This window comes from Bombus bifarius, unplaced genomic scaffold (assembly GCF_011952205.1).
Source record: "Bombus bifarius isolate JDL3187 unplaced genomic scaffold, Bbif_JDL3187 scf7180000008203, whole genome shotgun sequence".
Lineage (NCBI taxonomy): Eukaryota > Metazoa > Arthropoda > Insecta > Hymenoptera > Apidae > Bombus > Bombus bifarius.
Genome location: NW_022884507.1, coordinates 787,449 through 807,246, shown reverse-complemented (window position 1 = coordinate 807,246; position 19,798 = coordinate 787,449). Strand labels below are relative to the sequence as shown.

The 19,798-nt window shown below is 28.4% G+C and overlaps 3 protein-coding genes across 3 annotated transcripts; 2 read left to right on the top strand and 1 right to left on the bottom strand.

Annotated features, from left to right (window-relative positions):
• Positions 1-530: 530 nt before the first annotated feature.
• Positions 531-1,388, top strand: LOC117210449 (cysteine-rich PDZ-binding protein). Its single transcript, XM_033453482.1, has 2 exons — positions 531-755; positions 980-1,388. The coding sequence occupies exon 2, from the start codon at positions 1,006-1,008 to the stop codon at positions 1,306-1,308; it is 303 nt and encodes a 100-aa protein (XP_033309373.1). The 5' UTR covers positions 531-755; positions 980-1,005; the 3' UTR covers positions 1,309-1,388.
• Positions 1,389-5,726: 4,338 nt separating this feature from the next.
• Positions 5,727-13,856, bottom strand: LOC117210446. The gene is made up of 4 exons (XM_033453475.1): positions 13,383-13,856; positions 10,212-10,456; positions 9,490-9,640; positions 5,727-9,177 (listed from the first exon to the last, which is right to left on the bottom strand). The coding sequence occupies exons 1-4, from the start codon at positions 13,513-13,515 to the stop codon at positions 6,311-6,313; spliced, it is 3,396 nt and encodes a 1,131-aa protein (XP_033309366.1). The 5' UTR covers positions 13,516-13,856; the 3' UTR covers positions 5,727-6,310.
• A 1,390-nt stretch (positions 13,857-15,246) lies between these two features.
• On the top strand, positions 15,247-18,110 carry LOC117210448 (CCR4-NOT transcription complex subunit 11). Its single transcript, XM_033453481.1, has one exon. The coding sequence runs from the start codon at positions 15,671-15,673 to the stop codon at positions 17,033-17,035; it is 1,365 nt and encodes a 454-aa protein (XP_033309372.1). The 5' UTR covers positions 15,247-15,670; the 3' UTR covers positions 17,036-18,110.
• Positions 18,111-19,798: the final 1,688 nt, after the last annotated feature.

The following is a 19,798-nucleotide window of genomic DNA, read 5'->3' as shown; positions in this document are numbered from 1 at the left end:
ATATTTAGGATGTTACAAATATTAATTTATCCTTATTATTTTTCTACATTAAAAAGTGTAGTGCTATTGGAATTTCAGTATATGCTTTGCTTATCTATGTATGTACATACATGTGTATATACCATACGTATATACACATATACAATGTGCGTAAATATGAATCTTATTTATTTAGTTTTTAGTGATATTAATAATAATTAAATAAGAAAATCGCCATCTATTACTGATCTGCAATTACAACTAGGTGGTATATATATCTGATAACTGTTGATTGTGATGAGATATGGATGAGATTGAAACTACGGCCATGTAAACAGGTCTTGACATTAAATAGGGAAACCGTCCGAAATTTGAGTCATGCAAAATCAACATGGAAGACAACAAAGTTCACGTTTTACGAGCCAGACAGAGATGAGTAGAGCGTCTCTGCCTCTGTGTGAAACATTCATAGCACGTTACACATGCGCAAAACATGGATCTTCTTGTCTTCCATGTTGCTTTTTTATGACTCAATTTTCGAGCGGCTATGCTTTCGATATATAAGTGTTTAGTCCAGATGTTGAGACTTGTCTATATAACCATGGATAAGACTATGATATTTGGGTTAGATATTTCTCGTTAATTTATTTGTTTGCAGTTAATATCTCGAATATTTATACTTATCGTTCATGATTAAGAACTAGTGTGGGATGTAGTCATATAAAATGTGTACTAATTAAAAGAGTAATATTTAATCATTAATAAGAGTTCTGAAGGTAAATGGAAAATATTTTAATTTGTTAATTTAAAAATATAAAATATTAAAAATTTATACTCATATCTGTTATTGGCCAATTATTTTAATTTCACGTTAACTTTTTTTTATCATTTTTCATTATTTTTTACATACATGTTAGTCCTAAATCTAACCTTTATTATTTAATTTTATGATGCAATATAATATAAAGATCACATATAACGAAGTTTTACTATATTTCAGAATTGAAGTTTCAAGTCTAATTCAAAATGGTCTGTGAAAAATGTGAAAAAAAATTAGGAAAAGTCATAACTCCAGATCCTTGGAAAAGTGGTGCACGGAATACAGTAGAAAGTGGGGGACGTAAAGTTGGAGAAAATAAAGCACTTTCTGCAGGGAAGGCAAGATTTAATCCCTATACTGTTACCTTTGAAACTTGCAGAATATGTAGACAGAAAGTACATCAAGTTGGATCACATTATTGTCAATCATGTGCATATAAAAAGGCTATATGTGCAATGTGTGGTAAAAAGCTAATGAGTACAAAGAACTATAAACAGTCTGCTACTTAAATATTAAACTTAATGGATTTGTTTGTAAATTTACATTATGATAGATGTAGATTGGTATAAAGAAATTAATTTGACTTGGACAGATATTTTGTCTTGATATAAATAATAATTATATATATATATATATATGAGTATTCCTTATATTATTTTAATAAAATATGGTAGGATGTACAAAATATGTTAATTAAATGTATAATATAGCATTATATCTAATTTTGCTTATCTATTCATAAACATGAATAACCTTGATGACTATTTTTAAAACATCTGATAATATGAAAACAAAAGTTGAAAGAATGGAAATTATTAATGTTTATACCTGGAATATACCTATTTTGAAATGCAATTTACTAAAATATAAAAACATTTATAATTTAAAATAAGGTTAAAATAGATATACATACATACATCCATACGAATTCATGTTATTATTTTTAAGTGGTAAATCTACACCTAAATTGCTTTTTTTTATTTTATATTTAAAATATATTTGAAATATATATTATTTTATATCTAAAAATATTGTTGTCATATTTTATACAAGACAGAATTGTACTATTTTCACAAACATAAGTTTATGTATTTTGTATACCATAACAGCTTTTGCTACTTAAATATGCATTATATATGTTTAATATTACTCAAAATGAATATGTAAATTTTAGCATAATAAATTAAACAATGTTTAACGTATAAAGTTTATGATATATATTACAGATTTTGGATTTTTAGATAGTTACCTTCAACATTACACTCAACGGCTTCATAAATATATGTTTAGATACAATTGTTTAAATTTTTGTGTATGTCATCCGGTATTTTGTAATGAATTTACTTTTATCAGATAAAATCCAGTTGAAATGAAACGTATACGTCGAAATTAAAATTTATATCAAATTGTGGTCTTTAGTTTTTCATTTGAAACATCTTCCGAGTACAGTTCTCAATTCGATGATAAATTTTTATCGATAATTTTTTAATTTATAAAAATACGATCGATGCCAACGAAATTGTAAACTAAATGTGAAGATATGAAAAATATTTTTAAAATACATACAAGTTTGTATGTTTGTTATTTTATACAGCTAAACCAAAAATTATCATAATTGCTTAAATCTTGTTAAGCATCGAAGAAAACTGGTCTCATAGCTATATAATGAAATGATTAAAATACATCAGATTATAAGTATCAATAACATATATTTACAACATTTTACATACATCAGACGATTCGAAAAATTTCGTATCGTTGCAAGAAGTTTATTTAAATACAGAAAATAGAGTTTTGTCTAATATATGTATTCGTACTATATAGATATTTTTTAAACTGTTACATTCGTTTTGTTAGTAAATACTTGTCTGATTCTTTATTTTTAACATTAATGTGTATAATTTTATTACAATATTTTGCAGTTTATGATTATATGGTCCAATAAAGTCCTTCATTTTGTTAGATTCTTATATAATAAGAATCGTTCACTGTAGATAACAATTAAGGAACGCATAAAAATAGCAATATACAAGAAATGGGAATGTTTAAATAGCATTGTTTACAGATTAGTACAAAATGTTCTTGGACAATATTAGTACTTCAACAGCAGATAAAAACTACTAAAGATATTCCCTTTTTTATTTTAAAACTTCAATTTCTTTTTTTAACATCGAAATGAACTAATCTGTTTTGTTTAATTTGTTAAGTTAATACTAAGAAAAATGTAAAATCATTCAACATGTGACTCAGATGGATTTCACATGTATAGTACATTATTTTGGCGTACATATAAAAAAATTTTACTTAATTAATTACTTTCCTAAAAATTACAAACTGTTATTTAAGTCTTAGTAATGTTAAGAACTCTAAAGAAAATTTAATTATAATAAAGTATTCATTTTTGATCATTTGCCTCTCGAATTGAATCATGCATAACGAAACATCTGTAACTGGCCTCTATTTACAACAAAAAACATTTCTAACTGTACACTCTTTTTCTTAATAAAAATGTACATATATATTATTTAACAAATAAAATTGCACTTTAATTTTGAAGAAATTGCGAAATAGATGACTTATTTTAGCAAACATGATCTTATATTTACATGTAAAATTATTTCAAGAAGAAATTTAGTTATCACTAGCAATACCAATCTAAGGCATATTGAAACATATATCATTATTTTACTTAAAAATTAAGGTATTTTTGTTTGCATAATTTGCATAATTTATATATTTATTCAATTTCTTATACAAGAAATTATTTTTCGAATTATGATATTCACGTATGCACACAGCCTTATAAATAATCGAAATGCACACAGGATGGTTCTAAAACAGGTTACCGAATAAACAGACTAGAAAAAGCACCTATACTTCAACCAAAATCCTACACATGTATTAAATTATTGTCAAGTTCCAAATATTTGAAAGATTGATATAATAATTTTGAAAGTATGCTTTTATATTTATATTTGTGACATCTCATTTAATTTATAAGATCAGTATGAAAGAATAGATTTATTTAGAATTTATGTAAATGATATATATGTATATAAATACTATTTTTTTCTATAAGAAATAATTTTCTATATTTGAAATTGAAGCCATGATGAAATGGATTTGCGTCAATAACAATTTTAAATATAAAACTGTGATTATTTTTGCATCTCAAATATATATTGATGAGATAATAATTTGAAACACTTCCTATCCTAAAATTACATGCACATACAAAATGTTGATATGATTTATAAGTGAAGATGAATAAAGTGAGAGATAATATTATGTAAACATAATTATGACAAATTATTGATTGCTTATTTCACTAATCTGTTAAATCAATGTATAATTAGCTTCTTGAAATTTTCCTATATACATATATACGTATAATATAATGTTTTATTATGTTCCCTTGTTTTTCAAATATTCTCAATTAACAATATATAGTGGACGGATTTAATAACATGAAATAGAACCTTTAAATGTTTACTATATATAACATATATCAATAAACAAATGTGGCAAAATTCTGTGTACATATATTCATAGTGTTTTGCAGCAAACTGCAGTGAAAGGATGAGTAACATGAGGTAAAGATGATTGTTACATTTTTGTTATTTTTTTGTATTTTTCTTCAATGATGATTACTTCGCCGTAAATTGAAATGAAGAAAATATGATTATATAGAAGAATTATGAAAATACCAAAATCATGATTCCTACAACAGATAGAACATATTATTTTCTAGTGTAGAAAGTCTAGAAGGTTAGAAGTTTAATAGAGAAACTTTTATTCGGTAAAATAATAATATAATAGAATTTGATAACGTATACAAACATATTGCTATATGTTTGTATAACCAAAGCTTTATAACTGGTTTTGTCGTCGTTTATCGTTATATTATATATTTTATGTACATTTTATAATATAAACATCGTTTATAAGCTCTCATATGAGTTATTTTTGTAAAAAGATGTTAATAATTATCAGCAGTGTTTAAAAAATATTCATTTTATATTTAAAAAATGATACTATTATAATTATTAATTTATTTTTTATATGAAGTGATAATGTATGGTAATAAAATAGTATGAACATTATATAATATTCGTACATTATAATAACAACATTATTTCATATTGTTACAGTTTTGCTTTGCCCCATGTTACCCTATTATTGTTAATATTGCGTTAATATAAAGTACAATAATAATAAGTATAAAAAAATGAATTTTTACTACAGTCATATCCATAAATATTTATATTTTTACACATATAAAAAAATTTAGAAAAACTTATAATAAATATTTTTGCCTCGTACTGAATTTGTGTTGATCAAATTGTGACATATCATCTAATATCAATAATCGAATCGATAATTTTAGTGTTAACATTCTCATATATCATATGGTCATTAGTTAGTAGGTATTTATTGTCTTAACATTTGTTTAATAATTATAGACATGTATATGTAAATTTCTAATAAATCGTGATTTAATACACGCATAAATCATTTATTGCGATAGATCATCTATCACAGTCTGATAGTATACGAGCATTCAATAGATAAAAAATATTCAAATATATATACATATAGCAATAATTAATATATTTAAAAATTTACAATATTTTAAATTCATTTTCATAAAATGTGAATTTTGAATGATTTTGCTAATTATATTGTTTCTATGAATTATATGTTTAAGTTAATTAATAATATTATATTTGAAATTTCAATAATATGGATTTGTATAATTATTGCTCATTTATAACCATGTATTATGTAAATGTATTAATAATTTTATTAATCAATTTCTGGAATATTTTAAACCATAGTCTTGTAATTTCTTATTATTGTAATAAAGTATGATGTTTAAAAAAGCGCGTGTAAAATACATACAATTTTTGGTATGTATGATACTCTTTAATACTGTACTATTTTACACAGATGCGAATCATATATAATACAAATTCTAATTGTAATAATTTTTAAAACAAGAAATGTGTTATAAAATAAATATAATTATAACAACAAATATTTTTATCAAATGATCAGAAAACATGTTTTTTTAAACAAGAGCCAGTCTTTTCAGAAGATTGAGGAAGATACTAGATAAAATTTTCTTCGACTAGTTCAAGAGCAGATCTATTCTGGATGAGCACTATAAGTAGTACATACATATTACGATCGATGTGATTTCTCCATATGAAGAAGTTTAAGTACAGTATATTCTAACTTTAGCTATATATAGTATTAAAATTTTCATATTTTTTGATTATAATATCTGTCTTATTCCTGTACTAAAAAAAAAAAAAAAAAAAAAAAAAATGGTTAGTAGAAAAAATGTTGCTAATAATTTGCAATGTTTAGAATTGCTCCTTCAGTTTATAATATGTATTTATTACTTTCAATCTAAACCCACGAAAACATTATTGATTATTGTGTAATTCGCTAATACTTTATTCTTATGTTCGATTTTATTTTTTATTCCCTAAAATAATTTATCGATCATGTCTCTGCGGACCAATTATCTGGTTGTTTGATTTCATGAGACGCGTCTGAACCATCTGAATCTTTTGATTCATTAGATTTATATTCGGTTACATAAATAACTTGTTTTTCTGTATTTCCTTTTTTATTAGATTTCGTAATGTCTGTTCTTCTGGGAGGAACGGGAGGCTTTTTATTAGTTGTAGGTTTTCCATTTGAAGTTGTTTTGATTTCGTTTTGCATCGGTTTCTTACCCTTACTTTCCACTGTGGAAAGTGTTTCACTGCTCTCGTTGTCATCTTCTTGAAATTCCTCTCTATTAGTAGAAAGTTTGATTTCCGTAATATAAGTCGTTTTTTGTGGCATTGGCGTATCTGGGAGTGGTGGTCGATTATCAAAGTCTTGTGGATTATAATCCATTGATTCACCAACTAGCCCGCTATCTTCACTGTTTTCACCACTCGAAACACTGATATTGTTAATGTTACGACGATCCTCACGATCAAATAAGTTTTTGTTATTTATAGTTACACCAGAACCGAATTCGTATTCGTCCTCGTCTTCGTCTTCATCATTTTCTCGATCGATTCTTTGATTTATGGGGACTCCAATTACTCGTTTTGACGACGAGTTCGAATTTAGTGATGACTTTTCACTTCTACTTTCTTTATCTTTAAACGTCGATCCATGGATATGGGACATCGAGATTTGTTCCTTTTCGTCGTTAATTGTTATCGAATTGGAACTACTACCTTCCATTGAATTGGGAGAATAGTCTTGTAAAGGTATTGGGGTTGATGATCTTTTTGTAAATGATTTTTTCTTGCAGGTTTCATGACGATTACAGTTCTCATCGCATGCATGGCATCCTCTCTTAATATTAATTTTTGTCACTGGTTCTTCATTGACAGATTTTTTACCGGCATATGAAATCATTTCATTCGACGTTAATGAACTGTCTTCCTTCCAGTTTTTGAAACGAAATAAGTCATGTTTAGAGGAATCTAATAATGTCGGCTTTTGTACATATGTTTCAAAATGTTTCAAAGCTTTCTCGAAATCTTTATTCACTATTTTTTCATCGTGGTCCGAAAATTGTTCATTTATTATCATACTATCATTGTTAAAATCATCGGGTAATGAGATTTCCTTTTTAAATTGTAATTCCACTTCTTCAACTGTAGGACTTTTAATAACATTTCCATCATTAACAATTCTGATCAGAGAATTATCTTCATCTGGATTGAACATTCGTTCTGCATGAATAAATTCTTCTGTAAGTCTTTTGCTCAAGGGAAGATTATAAAGTTCGATACTAGTTTCGTCGTCTGTAGGATTTAGTTCTTTCGAGTCAGAAGTTTCATCTTTTAACTTAATTTCTATAGAAGACTTGGATCGTTCGAGCGAACCATTACTCTTTTTTCTAATTTTTGATTTTTTCGACTTATCTTCCGAATCCTGTTTTTTACGCCATACAACATCTTCTAAATTACCCCATTCATTCGACTTTTTCAATAATCTTCTATCAAAAGTATCCATTTGATCAAGCTTAGTTAAATCTTCCGTAGATTCATTAATATCCTCCGGTGGTAGAGGTGCTTTACGTTTCTTCGTGCCGGTATCAGTCATGTCCAGACTTTGTGCTCTTTCAAGTGTTGCCGACGTTCTGCATTCGTACTTTGATAGATCACCTAAGCTCGCAGCTTTTCTGTAAACATCGTCTTCTTCATCTTCGTCGTTATTTGTCTCCGGTACAGGTGTCCGATGAATGGTAATATCAGCCGAGTTCAATTCGATAGTCGTAAAACTGTTTTGAATTTCGCTGTCAGTGTCAGATTCAGAGTGTCTTCCATCAATTATCAAAGTTTCTACTTTTTCTTCTACACGTGGATCTATTCTTTCTGTAGTTTCGCGTACTTTCTTTATATATTCAGATAAAGAATCCGTATAATCAGTAATACTATTGATTTCATCTTCTTTTCTCAAATCGTATTCTTTCGTAGTCAACGAATCTTTCTTCATAGTAGAAGTACATTCGATATCGTAATTATTGCTTTTTGGTGGCGGTGGAGCTTTCCTTTTATTCTTTTGCTGATTTTTGGAATCCTCTACCTCGATGGAATCTATATTTTTTGATATATTTAATAGCTCAGAACTATTTTTTCGGTTTCTACGAGCGGCCATAGCTGCGTTATGAACTTCTGTTGGTACTTCGGATGGTACATGAATCGACGTATCACTAAGTTTGCTGCTTTTATTTAATGTATCGTTATGCAGTTCGAAGGTATCATTTTTCCCCTTAGAAACTTGCAATACTTGTGACGTTTGTTGACATTGAGCTTCTTCCTTTTTGTCACCAACTCTGGTAGCTTCGTTCATATTTGACAAATGTTTCTCTGTATCGAGTTTCTTTGAATGTTTTCTTTCAAGATTTGTGTTATGTTCATTTTGATTTTCAATGCGATGAACAGTTCCATCAAGGGAGGGTAAAACTTTAATACCAAATTTATAGTGATTGCCCTTGGACTCGTCGTGACATTTTTCAAATATTTGACTATTTGGTGTGGATTTTGTGGATTTCAAAGTCGAATTCATCGTCGAATAGTTAGAATTGATAGAGTCATTCGGATCAACTATGAAGAGTCTCTTCGCAATACTCTTCGATTGTGAGAGTTCTGGAATTGATTGACTCCTGTATAAAGGATGACAAATTCTTGCCGCGCTAGGACCAACACTTTTTTTCAAAAGTGTGGTTGGCTTCGATCCAATTCCACCGCTTTCTACTTCAAGCTTTACGTCGTATGGCGAAGCATAACTTAAAATCGTTAAGGCATCCTCGTAGACCATATTCCGAAAACTGATTTTTACACTAGCTATACGATCACCTGTGAAAATAGTAATGTAATAATAATAATGTAATAATAATGTAATAATAATGTAATGAATAATAGTAAAATTAAGTTTCTTCAAATTAATTGCTATTTACATATATTTAGTATTTAATAAGGGTGATTCTACGTACAAGAATAAATCGAAGACGTGGAATAAAATTCTTTTAACCGAATCTTCGTTTTCAAGAGAATCGAATTTGAAAATATGTCAAGCAAATTTAAATTTGGCTAATTATCGACTGGTTATAAAGGTATAACGATTGCTTTAAAATATTTAGTTTCTCGGATATAAAAATAACGACTAACCTGGATGTATTCGACCGGATTCCGATGCAGGTCCACGATGTAGAAGATCTTTAACAAAGATTCCTTCTCTCATATTGCCGCAAATATTAAATCCCAGCCCTGTGAAATCTCGGCTTTTTAAGCTAACTATATTGATCCTTGTTGCTTTCGGCTGCATAAAAAGAAATCTCTGATTAGTCGAATTGAAAATAACACATTATCGATAATTGCAATGTTACAAGTATTATTCCTTTCAATAAATCATATTACACATATTAAAATAATATTTAACATATTCTTTTCCTATTCCTTTGAAATCATCAGTGTTCTTTGATCTACATAGAAAACTTCCATTTTATTATATTACGTTCTCTTCTTCTTATATTACGTATTCTTCTTATATTCACTTCTTACATACATTTCAAACGTTCATTTTGTAAAAATTAGCTTTATAATTCGACTCATACGCCATGGACTTCCTCCTCGCCAAGAAACATAAAGGCACGTATCGAAGATGGCTAGATTAACTGTACATCCAACCAAATTTGGCTATGCACAATACCTTCTATGTTTGGAATATCGAAAGGAAATGTTTATTTTATAATCACTGTAGCCTGCTTCATAAAAGACTTTTACATGCATATGCATATTCTTTTCCTATTTTTCTTACAGCGTTGTGTCTTCGTTCGTAATATAACCTCTGTATTACATCGTGAAACGGGTGAAAAAGAGATAGAACTTACTCCAAGGCACGAATCGTCCAGAGTTTTTCGTTTATCGGTGCGGTTAGTCGAGCCCAGTCCTAAGGATGTCCAGGAGGTAGACCATCGTGTAGAATCTTTGCTTGAAGTGTCTCCAGGTGTCAGAGACACCGGTACCTCTCGAATTCGGTTACTTGACGATATCGTGACATCCTTGAAACAGGGATTGTCAAAGGCATAGGCTTCTTCGACGATTTCTGGATCAGTCACCAGTACTAAGTGTTTTCCTAAAGATATTTGTTTGATATTATTATTGATCGAGATTAATTATTTCGAATGATTAAAAATGAATGTTTTCACAGGACTTGTGTTTTTATATCCTACTTTTAAAATATACTTTTCTAATAAATAAAATAAATTCTCATGGCTGAATACTTGCCTCGAAAATGATTATATAAGTATTTGAATTTTAAATTACTTTCTATCCGGGCAAATGTTCGATAAATATTATTTTTCGTTTAACCATATTGCCTATCTATCGGAATTTGATATATTTTTTTACATGACATTGCTATCGCGTAAACTACGCTTATAGTAATTTAACTACTCCTTCTCTGTTTACAAATTGTAAGATATTCCGATATGTTATATAAAAATAAGAATTTTTTTTAAAAGATACATTAATTAACAGAGCGAATACGATTTTCATAGTATATGTATAATACGCGTTTATTCGATATCGTTGTAGTTCGTTGATGCCAGCTACTCTGCTTGAATTATCTGATTCCGCCTGTTCGTGCTCATTTATGTTCGTTTGTTATAATATACAGACGGATCTTAATAAGCGCCAAGAAAGTTAAGTTTTACGATCCTGAAAGAAAAACTGAGATACAAACGCGTGCTATATGGACAACAGAAAACTCTTTTATTACGCTATTACTAATTAATATTACATATTGACTTAACGGTCTAGACGAATAGATTATATGTACATACGTACGATGTATTAAACGACGCATCGAATTAATATAAAAAAATTATGTATATAAGGAAATAATATAATGGATATTGGTCATGTTAGAGATATTTGAGAGATATTACGTAAATTATATTACTACATACGGTGACATCATTCTACAGATTTGCGCTTATTTGCCGCGTTTAGCATACTCTTGTCTGCCTACTACGTTTACGCATATATTAAAAATTACATGCTATTCTGGTTGTTTCAAAGTGCATTTTTCATTTACGAAGAAACTTAAATCACGAAATGAGTTCGATTCTCCTCGGTAGATTTAATTTACACAATTAGTAAGTTTCGTTATTATTCAGTTCTTTCTGCTAATTTATAATAAAACTTATAATAAAGAAAAACTAATTTATAATAAGAATATATGTATGTACTTGTGTACTATATATCACATATGTACCAGGAAGTACTATACTTTTATGAATATGTATGAATATGTAGTAAAATATATTATCGAGATAGTACAAGTAAATTTCGACTGCCCTTTGTACGAACAATAACTTCAATTTGTGTATTTCAAGAATATTTGTTTACTATAAATGCTTTAAATTTACTTTGAAACATTATCACTCTATTACTATGCTCATCATTTGACCAGATAATGATTAATTTTATATGTGTGTCTGTTTCTCTACACATTCATATAAAAGTTAATCAATATTAAATATAAATAAATCTTGATCATTAAATTAATTGCTATTTATATCCAATGTATCAAATATTTTCAATTATAACAGAGTTCTTATAATTTGAATCGCTTATTTCAGATAATCTCAGATTCCATTTAACCATTATTAGGTAATTCGATGCTTGTTAAGTAACAACATTCATTTGTCACTTTTAATATCTTTCCCTACTGTACTTGCTATTATTATTTTAACTTTTATTTTCATTATATATTTATACAATCTTATTCATTTCGCAATTGATTAAACTTTCATTTCTACAAATTAATTTTGCGTGTGATTTAAATTTCATACAGAATTAATAAATATTTATAAATGCAATTATCATTAATGCTGTGATATACGTAACTATAATTATATAGGAATATTTTCTAACTATTTGGTAATTCCGAGGTAAATAAAAGAAAAGAAAGAAAAGGAGAAAAGTTCAAAAATTGAATTGGTAGTTCTTCTTATATTTATATATTATTTTGAATTGAAAAACACTGCTTAACTATCTATATCGGCTCTGTACCAATTTAACGTTCCACGTGTAGTATATTCTATAATCCTAAAAGTCGATCCCAAAGTAAAGAATGCACATTCCGTAGGAGATATTTTACATTCTAATCTGTAAACATCATTCCACCAGATAGAGATTCCAATGTATCGAGCTAGAGAGACTTTCGTGTCTTATTGTGTCTCTCGAGTGGCACTTCAAGGTCTACCTTTTGCGTGGATATACGCATCAATTGCGACGCAATAGCGAAAAGGTTTGTAATATGCAACACACGTTGATAGAATGTACGAAATGGCAAGGAATATTTCTTTGAATTTCTTTTACTATGATATATATCGTTCTATTATCCCTAATTATTCATGTAAAATTTTTATAACAACTCTTCGGAGATTAACCAATCTACTTAGTAGGTCATTTCAATAGATAGATATTTTCTACATCTTCAATGACACATGATGTTTTGGTTTACAGAATGTTTTACATCACAAAGTTGTACTGTTGAGAAACATCGATTAGTTACATAATTGTATTTCTTTCATCTATCAGTTCGTCAGTTGTGTCTAAATTGCCCAACTTTCAGTCGATCGATTAGAAAATATGCATATAATTGTTCCGCGTGCCAGGGCGGAGTTCTTTTGCATCGTGCATTTGATGTATTTCTATAGAAGTTGCGGAGAAATAACGCGTAGGAATAAATTCCGATTTATTGTGCAATAAACCTCATCGACTTTGCATATGCTTGGTATCGTAAAAGTATGACTACAAGTCGGTAAGTGCAACAAATTGTTATCCTCAATGATAAAATACCATTGGTTCTTTGAATGAGCAAATTAGTTGTCGCAAGAACGTCGTTGCAATAGCTTGAATTTAACAGCTAGAGCGCGCTCGAGCGAACACAGGATCATGAATGTAAACCACGATCTGTCATTACGGATCCTATGACACATTATTACCGGCAGTTGATAGGATTTCTATATCTATGAAATACGAGGACTCACCCTTGTGCCTACGCCACTGTCTGTAAAGGAGCGCAGCAACCAGCAGCAGGAGAATTGTTGTAAGGAAAGTACCGATTACAGCCCCTGCCACATTTCCTGCCCCAAAACAGGTATCCCGTGGCTCGTCCTCCATTGCTCCTTCTTAAACTCTCCTTCGATACATTTCCAACCTGGCTGCTGCAGCGTACTCACGTTTCTTCTTCAAGAAATATCCGTCCTAAACCTTTGAACAGACTAGGCTTCACACTGTTCACCGCGATTCCGTTCGATGTGCACAAGAAGACATTATTTTCACTTCGTGAGTCGTTGCCCTTTACCGAAGAATCAGCACCGCGATCGGAGACCGTCCTACTGCCGTGACACCGTGCACGATACTAAAGAGAAAGAGAAGAAGTAGTAAGAGAAAGAGAAAAGAGAGAACGGCCCCATGGATCGAGTAAAACAGGTAGCTGCGCAACAGGTGCTTCTGCCTATGAGGTGGGGATTCCATCTCTGCACAATTTACAGAGGGCCGGGGGCAGGGAGGGAACGAGTATGCGAGATCAGTGGGGGACCCTGGCATTCCTTCACCGTTTCAGAGCTGACCGTATTTCTCATACCTCATACCTAGCCTAGAAGTATTGCATGAATGTAAGCCGTAGGAGTGTAAAGAAATGATTCTTATATGGATTAATTTTTATAAAGCGGAAACGCACGCGCCGCTATTGTTACAAATCACTTTTCAAGAATAATTCACAACCCTTGAATGATGATACATCAGCCAATAGTATATATTATTTGGTAAAAGTATTTAAGAAAATGATAATAAATCAATGATTAACGTGTAATTTATATGAATACATACAATGTGTATAGAGGTAATTAGGAAATGAAAATTTCAAATCTTTCATATATGATGTTAAGTTACTCAATAAGAATTTTAGAAAATAGAACATTATTAGTTTATGACTGTTATTTATTACTTAAATTTTACATAAGGGTTACTGTTAACTAAACTTTTGCTGATGTGTGATAATGTGTAAATCGACTTAAAAAGCAAAACAGTTGTTTTAAAAGTACCATTACTATAAAAAGTTACATTTACTAATATTATTAGATAATAATTATAAATTCCCTAAACTATGAATGATCAAACTTACAACTATCTTTGATCTTAGCAAACCTAACTATACTTTGAGCGTGTCATAATGCGCCATTTCTATACATAGATATATATATATAGTTCTTTCTAATTTATATAGTTTCTATGCACCGGAAATTCTCAAGCAAAAAGATATAGATCGTAATCTGAAAAAAATATAGTTCATTTCAATTTCTTTCTTTATTGTAAGCTGAAATTTTACATATAATGATCTTAGATATTAAGTATTTTCTCAGGATGAAGATATGTATTGAAGATTTGTATATGGATGAAATATGGATATATATATATAGTAGGAAATTAGTTAATGAAAAAAGTAATTACATCCATATATGCAATTAAGAATGTAGCATATTATATATGAGTATTATTTATTTGTAATAAACAATTTGAAAACACATATACATAATATGTATCTGTTTAATATTATATAGTATTATTAACAACAGAACTGTACAGTGTAACCAGAGATATTCATATACGAACTGTTTATATATTTGTTTTTAGTTTTAGACTAATTAAATAATATTTATTAATAAGAACAATAAAAAGAAATAGAGCATTTCAAAATATGGACTTTTAGAAAGAATCGTATAAGTTTGTAAATTATTTGAGACACAAGTAATCTGTAAATAAATTTATCAACAAATGTATGAAATTATATTGATGCATATACATATGTTGCATGAGTTTTGAAATTGGCGCGATACAAATAATGAAATAGATAGCGTTAAAGTAGTTTGCTGTTACTACGATATAGTACATATATTTCTACTGTTTCTACTGTTTTTTCTAAAATTCTATAACACTCAGTTCCATACTACGATAGAAATGGTTTATTATTTTCAATTGAGTTGATAGCATGGTCGTATAATTGAATCCTACATGTATTCTTACATGTATTCTTACATGTATTCCTACGTGTAGTCCTACATGTATTCTAGTCATAACCTGTAAAGTAACAACTAAAAAATGTGACAAAACTAAATGTATATAATACTAAAATACTGTAAGTTGATATGTTATATGTAATTAATAATTTAAGAAATGAATTACTATATTTGAACCTCGATATTCATGAATATAATCGTGGAAAAAAAATATAATCGAGGTGCTATAACCTAGTTCAATCTGTTATTGAGGCATTATGACGCTTAGTCCGAAAGATTTATCAAAATTATTGGATATCCTGGAAGAAGAAAACCTGGATACGAGTTTGGAAAATCTTTGTAATCAGTTACATCAAATATTTCCGAAAGAAGATCGATTTAAAGTGGGAATGACATTGGTTCTCCTTTTACAGCATATAGATTTACTGCCAAAAAATGTTCAACGTATAATAGCAGTTGCATTGTTATTTGACCTTTATAGAGGAGAAACACTAGCATCGACACCATTTGCACCTGTTTTTGTACAGGTTTTAAGATCCCAAGAAGATACAAATAATGGAGTACCAAAGACAAATTTTTCAGGACACATACCAGTTTTATCACAATGTGAAAAAAATCTCTTAATAAGTTTACTGGGATATAACCAAAAGGACATTTTAAAGAAAACTCCAAGACAAATTGTGGATGAATTGTATTTTGTATCTGTACCACCTGTTGATTTAAGTAATTTACAAGTACAACTAGCAGAGCGTCGTTCAGAATTACCTTCCATTGCCAAATGTGGAAATCCTGTGATCTTACCTGATATGGATCATTCTAAAGTAACAGAGATCGATAAAAATTCAACAAAAAACATGACAGAAGTTTTAACTGCTAATGACCCACCTTTATGTAGTCAAAGTTATCATCCTGAGTTTTTAAGATTAGTACCTCCTCTTTATCGCTCAGTCGATGAATTACCATGGTTCAATGTTACAGATCCATCTCAATTTACAATTGAATATGATACTAATATGTGTGTCTCAAATTGTGCTGGTGCAGAAGCTCGCAGATTAATGGGCAAAGCGTTCAAAAGTGTACTGACGTTACAACAACAACAGCATCTTGTTAATGAATTGGATAGAGATCCAAAACTGGTGTATCATATTGGTCTTACTCCAGGAAAGCTACCAGATTTGGTAGAGAATAACCCTTTGATCGCAATTGAAGTTTTGTTGAAACTTATGCAATCAAGTCAAATAACAGAATATTTTAGTGTTTTGGTAAATATGGAGATGTCTCTTCATTCAATGGAAGTAGTCAATAGGTTAACTACTACTGTGGACCTACCTACAGAATTTGTTCATTTATACATTAGTAATTGCATTTCTACTTGTGAAACTATAAAAGATCGTTATATGCAGAATCGTTTAGTACGTTTGGTTTGTGTTTTTCTGCAATCCTTAATTAGGAACAAAATCATAAATGTGAAAGAACTCTTTATTGAAGTGCAAGCATTTTGCATTGAATTTAGCCGCATTAGGGAAGCTGCAGCTCTTTTTCGCCTACTTAAACAACTTGAATCTGGTGACATTGGTGGATTGAATGCACCACCCACTAATAATAAATTGGATATGTGTTAACATAGTTAATAATATACTTTTCAAATATTTAATAGAAAATTAATAGAGCTATGAAGTTTTGTAACTATTTTTTTATGAACAAAATTACAACGAATTAAAATATTTATATATAATTGATGTTTATGTATAATTTTAGTATTTGATAAGTAAATTATTAGCTATCATTTATTTTTGATTAAGTGTTAACATATTACATAATATTTTCATTAAAATAATTAAAAGAAAAAGTGTTTCTGCAATAATATATATAAAGTATACTTATTCATCTCTCATAATTTTTGTGCTAGAACTACACGAATTATATGTATACTGACTATTATCATAGATATATTGTAATATATATGTCTTAAAAAATAATGTATGTTGTTTCCTAATAATTAATAAAAGATTGCATAAATTGCACTTAGGAAAAGATAAAATGGACTATTATTTGCGCTCAGATGAAATATTTTTTGTTACTATGTAGTTTTTAATATTTGTATATTACACTATCAAAGTTAATAAAATCTTACAAAATACTAACATGTCATAAACATTTATTACGTGAAATAAAGGATACAATAGACATAAACAATAAATTTTAATATTTAATTATATTACATTGTCATTAATGTCGCCTTTCTGATTCATTCAAGGCAGTGTTTACTGTTTATGCAATACAGTCATCATTGTTATTTACTACAATCAACTTAATTGTTAGTATTTTAAATTACTTTCTACTATATTATTTATAGTACGTAACAAATATATATCTTCATTCTATATTTGTGTATACATATAATGTAAACTTTCCGTTTTAACGATTTCACTACTTTGCTATATTAGTGTTGATACTACAACAATACAAATAAAAGCTGTGATTTCTGTTAGTAAGCTATACATAACAACAAGCTGTATAAAAGTAAAAATAGAATAAATGTGTGAACTATTTATAGCATGTGAATCACCACATTTGTAACTTTTGTAACACTGTTACGTTTTCTATGTACGTATATATATTTACATAGATTACATTTTACCATCTACTTCAGAAATAACTCGTGAATCAAGAATAAAACCATTTTCATTGCGAATATCCGTTTCATTATATTTTAAGTAATTTGTAAAATAAATTCAATGATCTATTGCAAGATTATCTTTGAATATTTTCGAATGGAAATTAATATGTTCTTTAAATAATCTTTCACGGTAGTGAATTTCCGGAGATTTTTGTATTTATGTTTCCTAAATTATAGATTAAAATCTTACATTTCTCAATTTCTTGTATGGAAATATAAAATTCCTATGTTAAAAGCCACACATACATACATACAAGTACATAAATTTTCCGCATCGCCGAGAGATCTAAATGCTCGCACTATTAATGTGTATCAAGCTGAGCTACTACATACTTCGAACATGATTTCAGTCATTGTACATTCTGAAAATAATTTGAAGGAGAACTTTTTTGTTTAAATTAATCAAAATAATAGTAGAAGTTGTGGAAGTTATTTATTAGAAACTATTAATTTTTAATTTGACTGTTTTTTAAATTCAAATATTAGTATCAGTTTTATTATAATCGAACAAAAAAGAATGTTACAAACAAAAATTAGTCAACACTCAATCAAACAATAAATTGCAATATCAAAAATTTGTTAAATATCTTTTTTCAATAAATAATCAAGGTTATCTTTATTTTTGTAAATAATACTAAAAAAGTTACGCGGTAGTTATTTTTTTAGTATGATTACAAAATCATAAAATTCATTTGGAAAGTTATGAAAATGTTTAACTTAAATCATTTTAAATAAGAGTTGATAACAATGCTTCTCTATTTCAAGAGATAGAATTCAATATATGAATCTAATACATATAGTATAAGAAACTAGTAATAAGAATGCAATAACCTCTTTGTAACAGGCACTGAGTCTAAAGTACAAATATATAATAATAATAATAAGATAACAAAGGAAATGTTAGCTGGAGATAAATAGTTTTATGTTTTAAAATCCTTTTCAGTAATTTAAATTAATATTTACGGCTATTCTGAGCTATTTTATTTCATTATATTGCGGTAGTAAATTTACTAAACAATTCTAAATTACGATGTAATATGAAATAACGATTTGCTTTAAATGTTTGACTTAAGTACTTACATTTATTTGATTTCGATAATAATTTAACTTCCAGTTAAATTTTTATTTTCAATTTGCTATCAATGTTATAACATAATTAAAAATTTCAAAAATATTGATCATATTAAAATAATATATTGAAATTCGTACTCAATCGTAACAGTTTTAAATGCTGCGTGCTATACTTACAATTAGTATCTGAGTTACCAACTTAAAGAAAACGAATATATAGAAGAGTACAAAGTTGTAGAGGAAAATAAAAATTATTGTTACTCTCTGCAGCTTAAAAATTAGATCAATTATAAGTATAATTTATTTGTGAATATTAAGTTAATCTTTCTCAATATGTTATTGTGCAAAACTGTTTGTTCAGGATATATTATGGAATCATTTTATTGGAAACTACGTTTTTCGCAAACTATTAACTATTAAAGTTAAAAATATTGAAATCCACTTATCGCAATTAGTATTTTGAATAATTGCACTGAACACACATACTGCTTTACTTGAATATATTAAATAGCTAGTTTAAACTAACTTTAATTAGAAAATTTTAATACACTTTTGTATAATTCAGTTGTAATATAAGGTTCTTTTTTATTGACCTATTTATACTTTAATTTTTTATTCTTTGGATACTAAATGT

What these genes read in the sequence shown, in the direction of transcription:
- LOC117210449 (XM_033453482.1), top strand. Translation starts at nt 1,006, where the DNA reads ATGGTCTGTGAAAAATGTGAAAAAAAATTAGGAAAAGTCATAACTCCA.
- LOC117210446 (XM_033453475.1), bottom strand. Translation starts at nt 13,515, where the DNA reads ATGGAGGACGAGCCACGGGATACCTGTTTTGGGGCAGGAAATGTGGCA. An exon ending in ACAGTGGCGTAGGCACAAGG is followed by an intron (nt 10,457 to 13,382) that starts GTGAGTCCTCGT and finishes AAATATCTTTAG; the next exon opens with GAAAACACTTAGTACTGGTG. An exon ending in ATCCGGTCGAATACATCCAG is followed by an intron (nt 9,178 to 9,489) that starts GTTAGTCGTTAT and finishes CTATTTTCACAG; the next exon opens with GTGATCGTATAGCTAGTGTA.
- LOC117210448 (XM_033453481.1), top strand. Translation starts at nt 15,671, where the DNA reads ATGACGCTTAGTCCGAAAGATTTATCAAAATTATTGGATATCCTGGAA.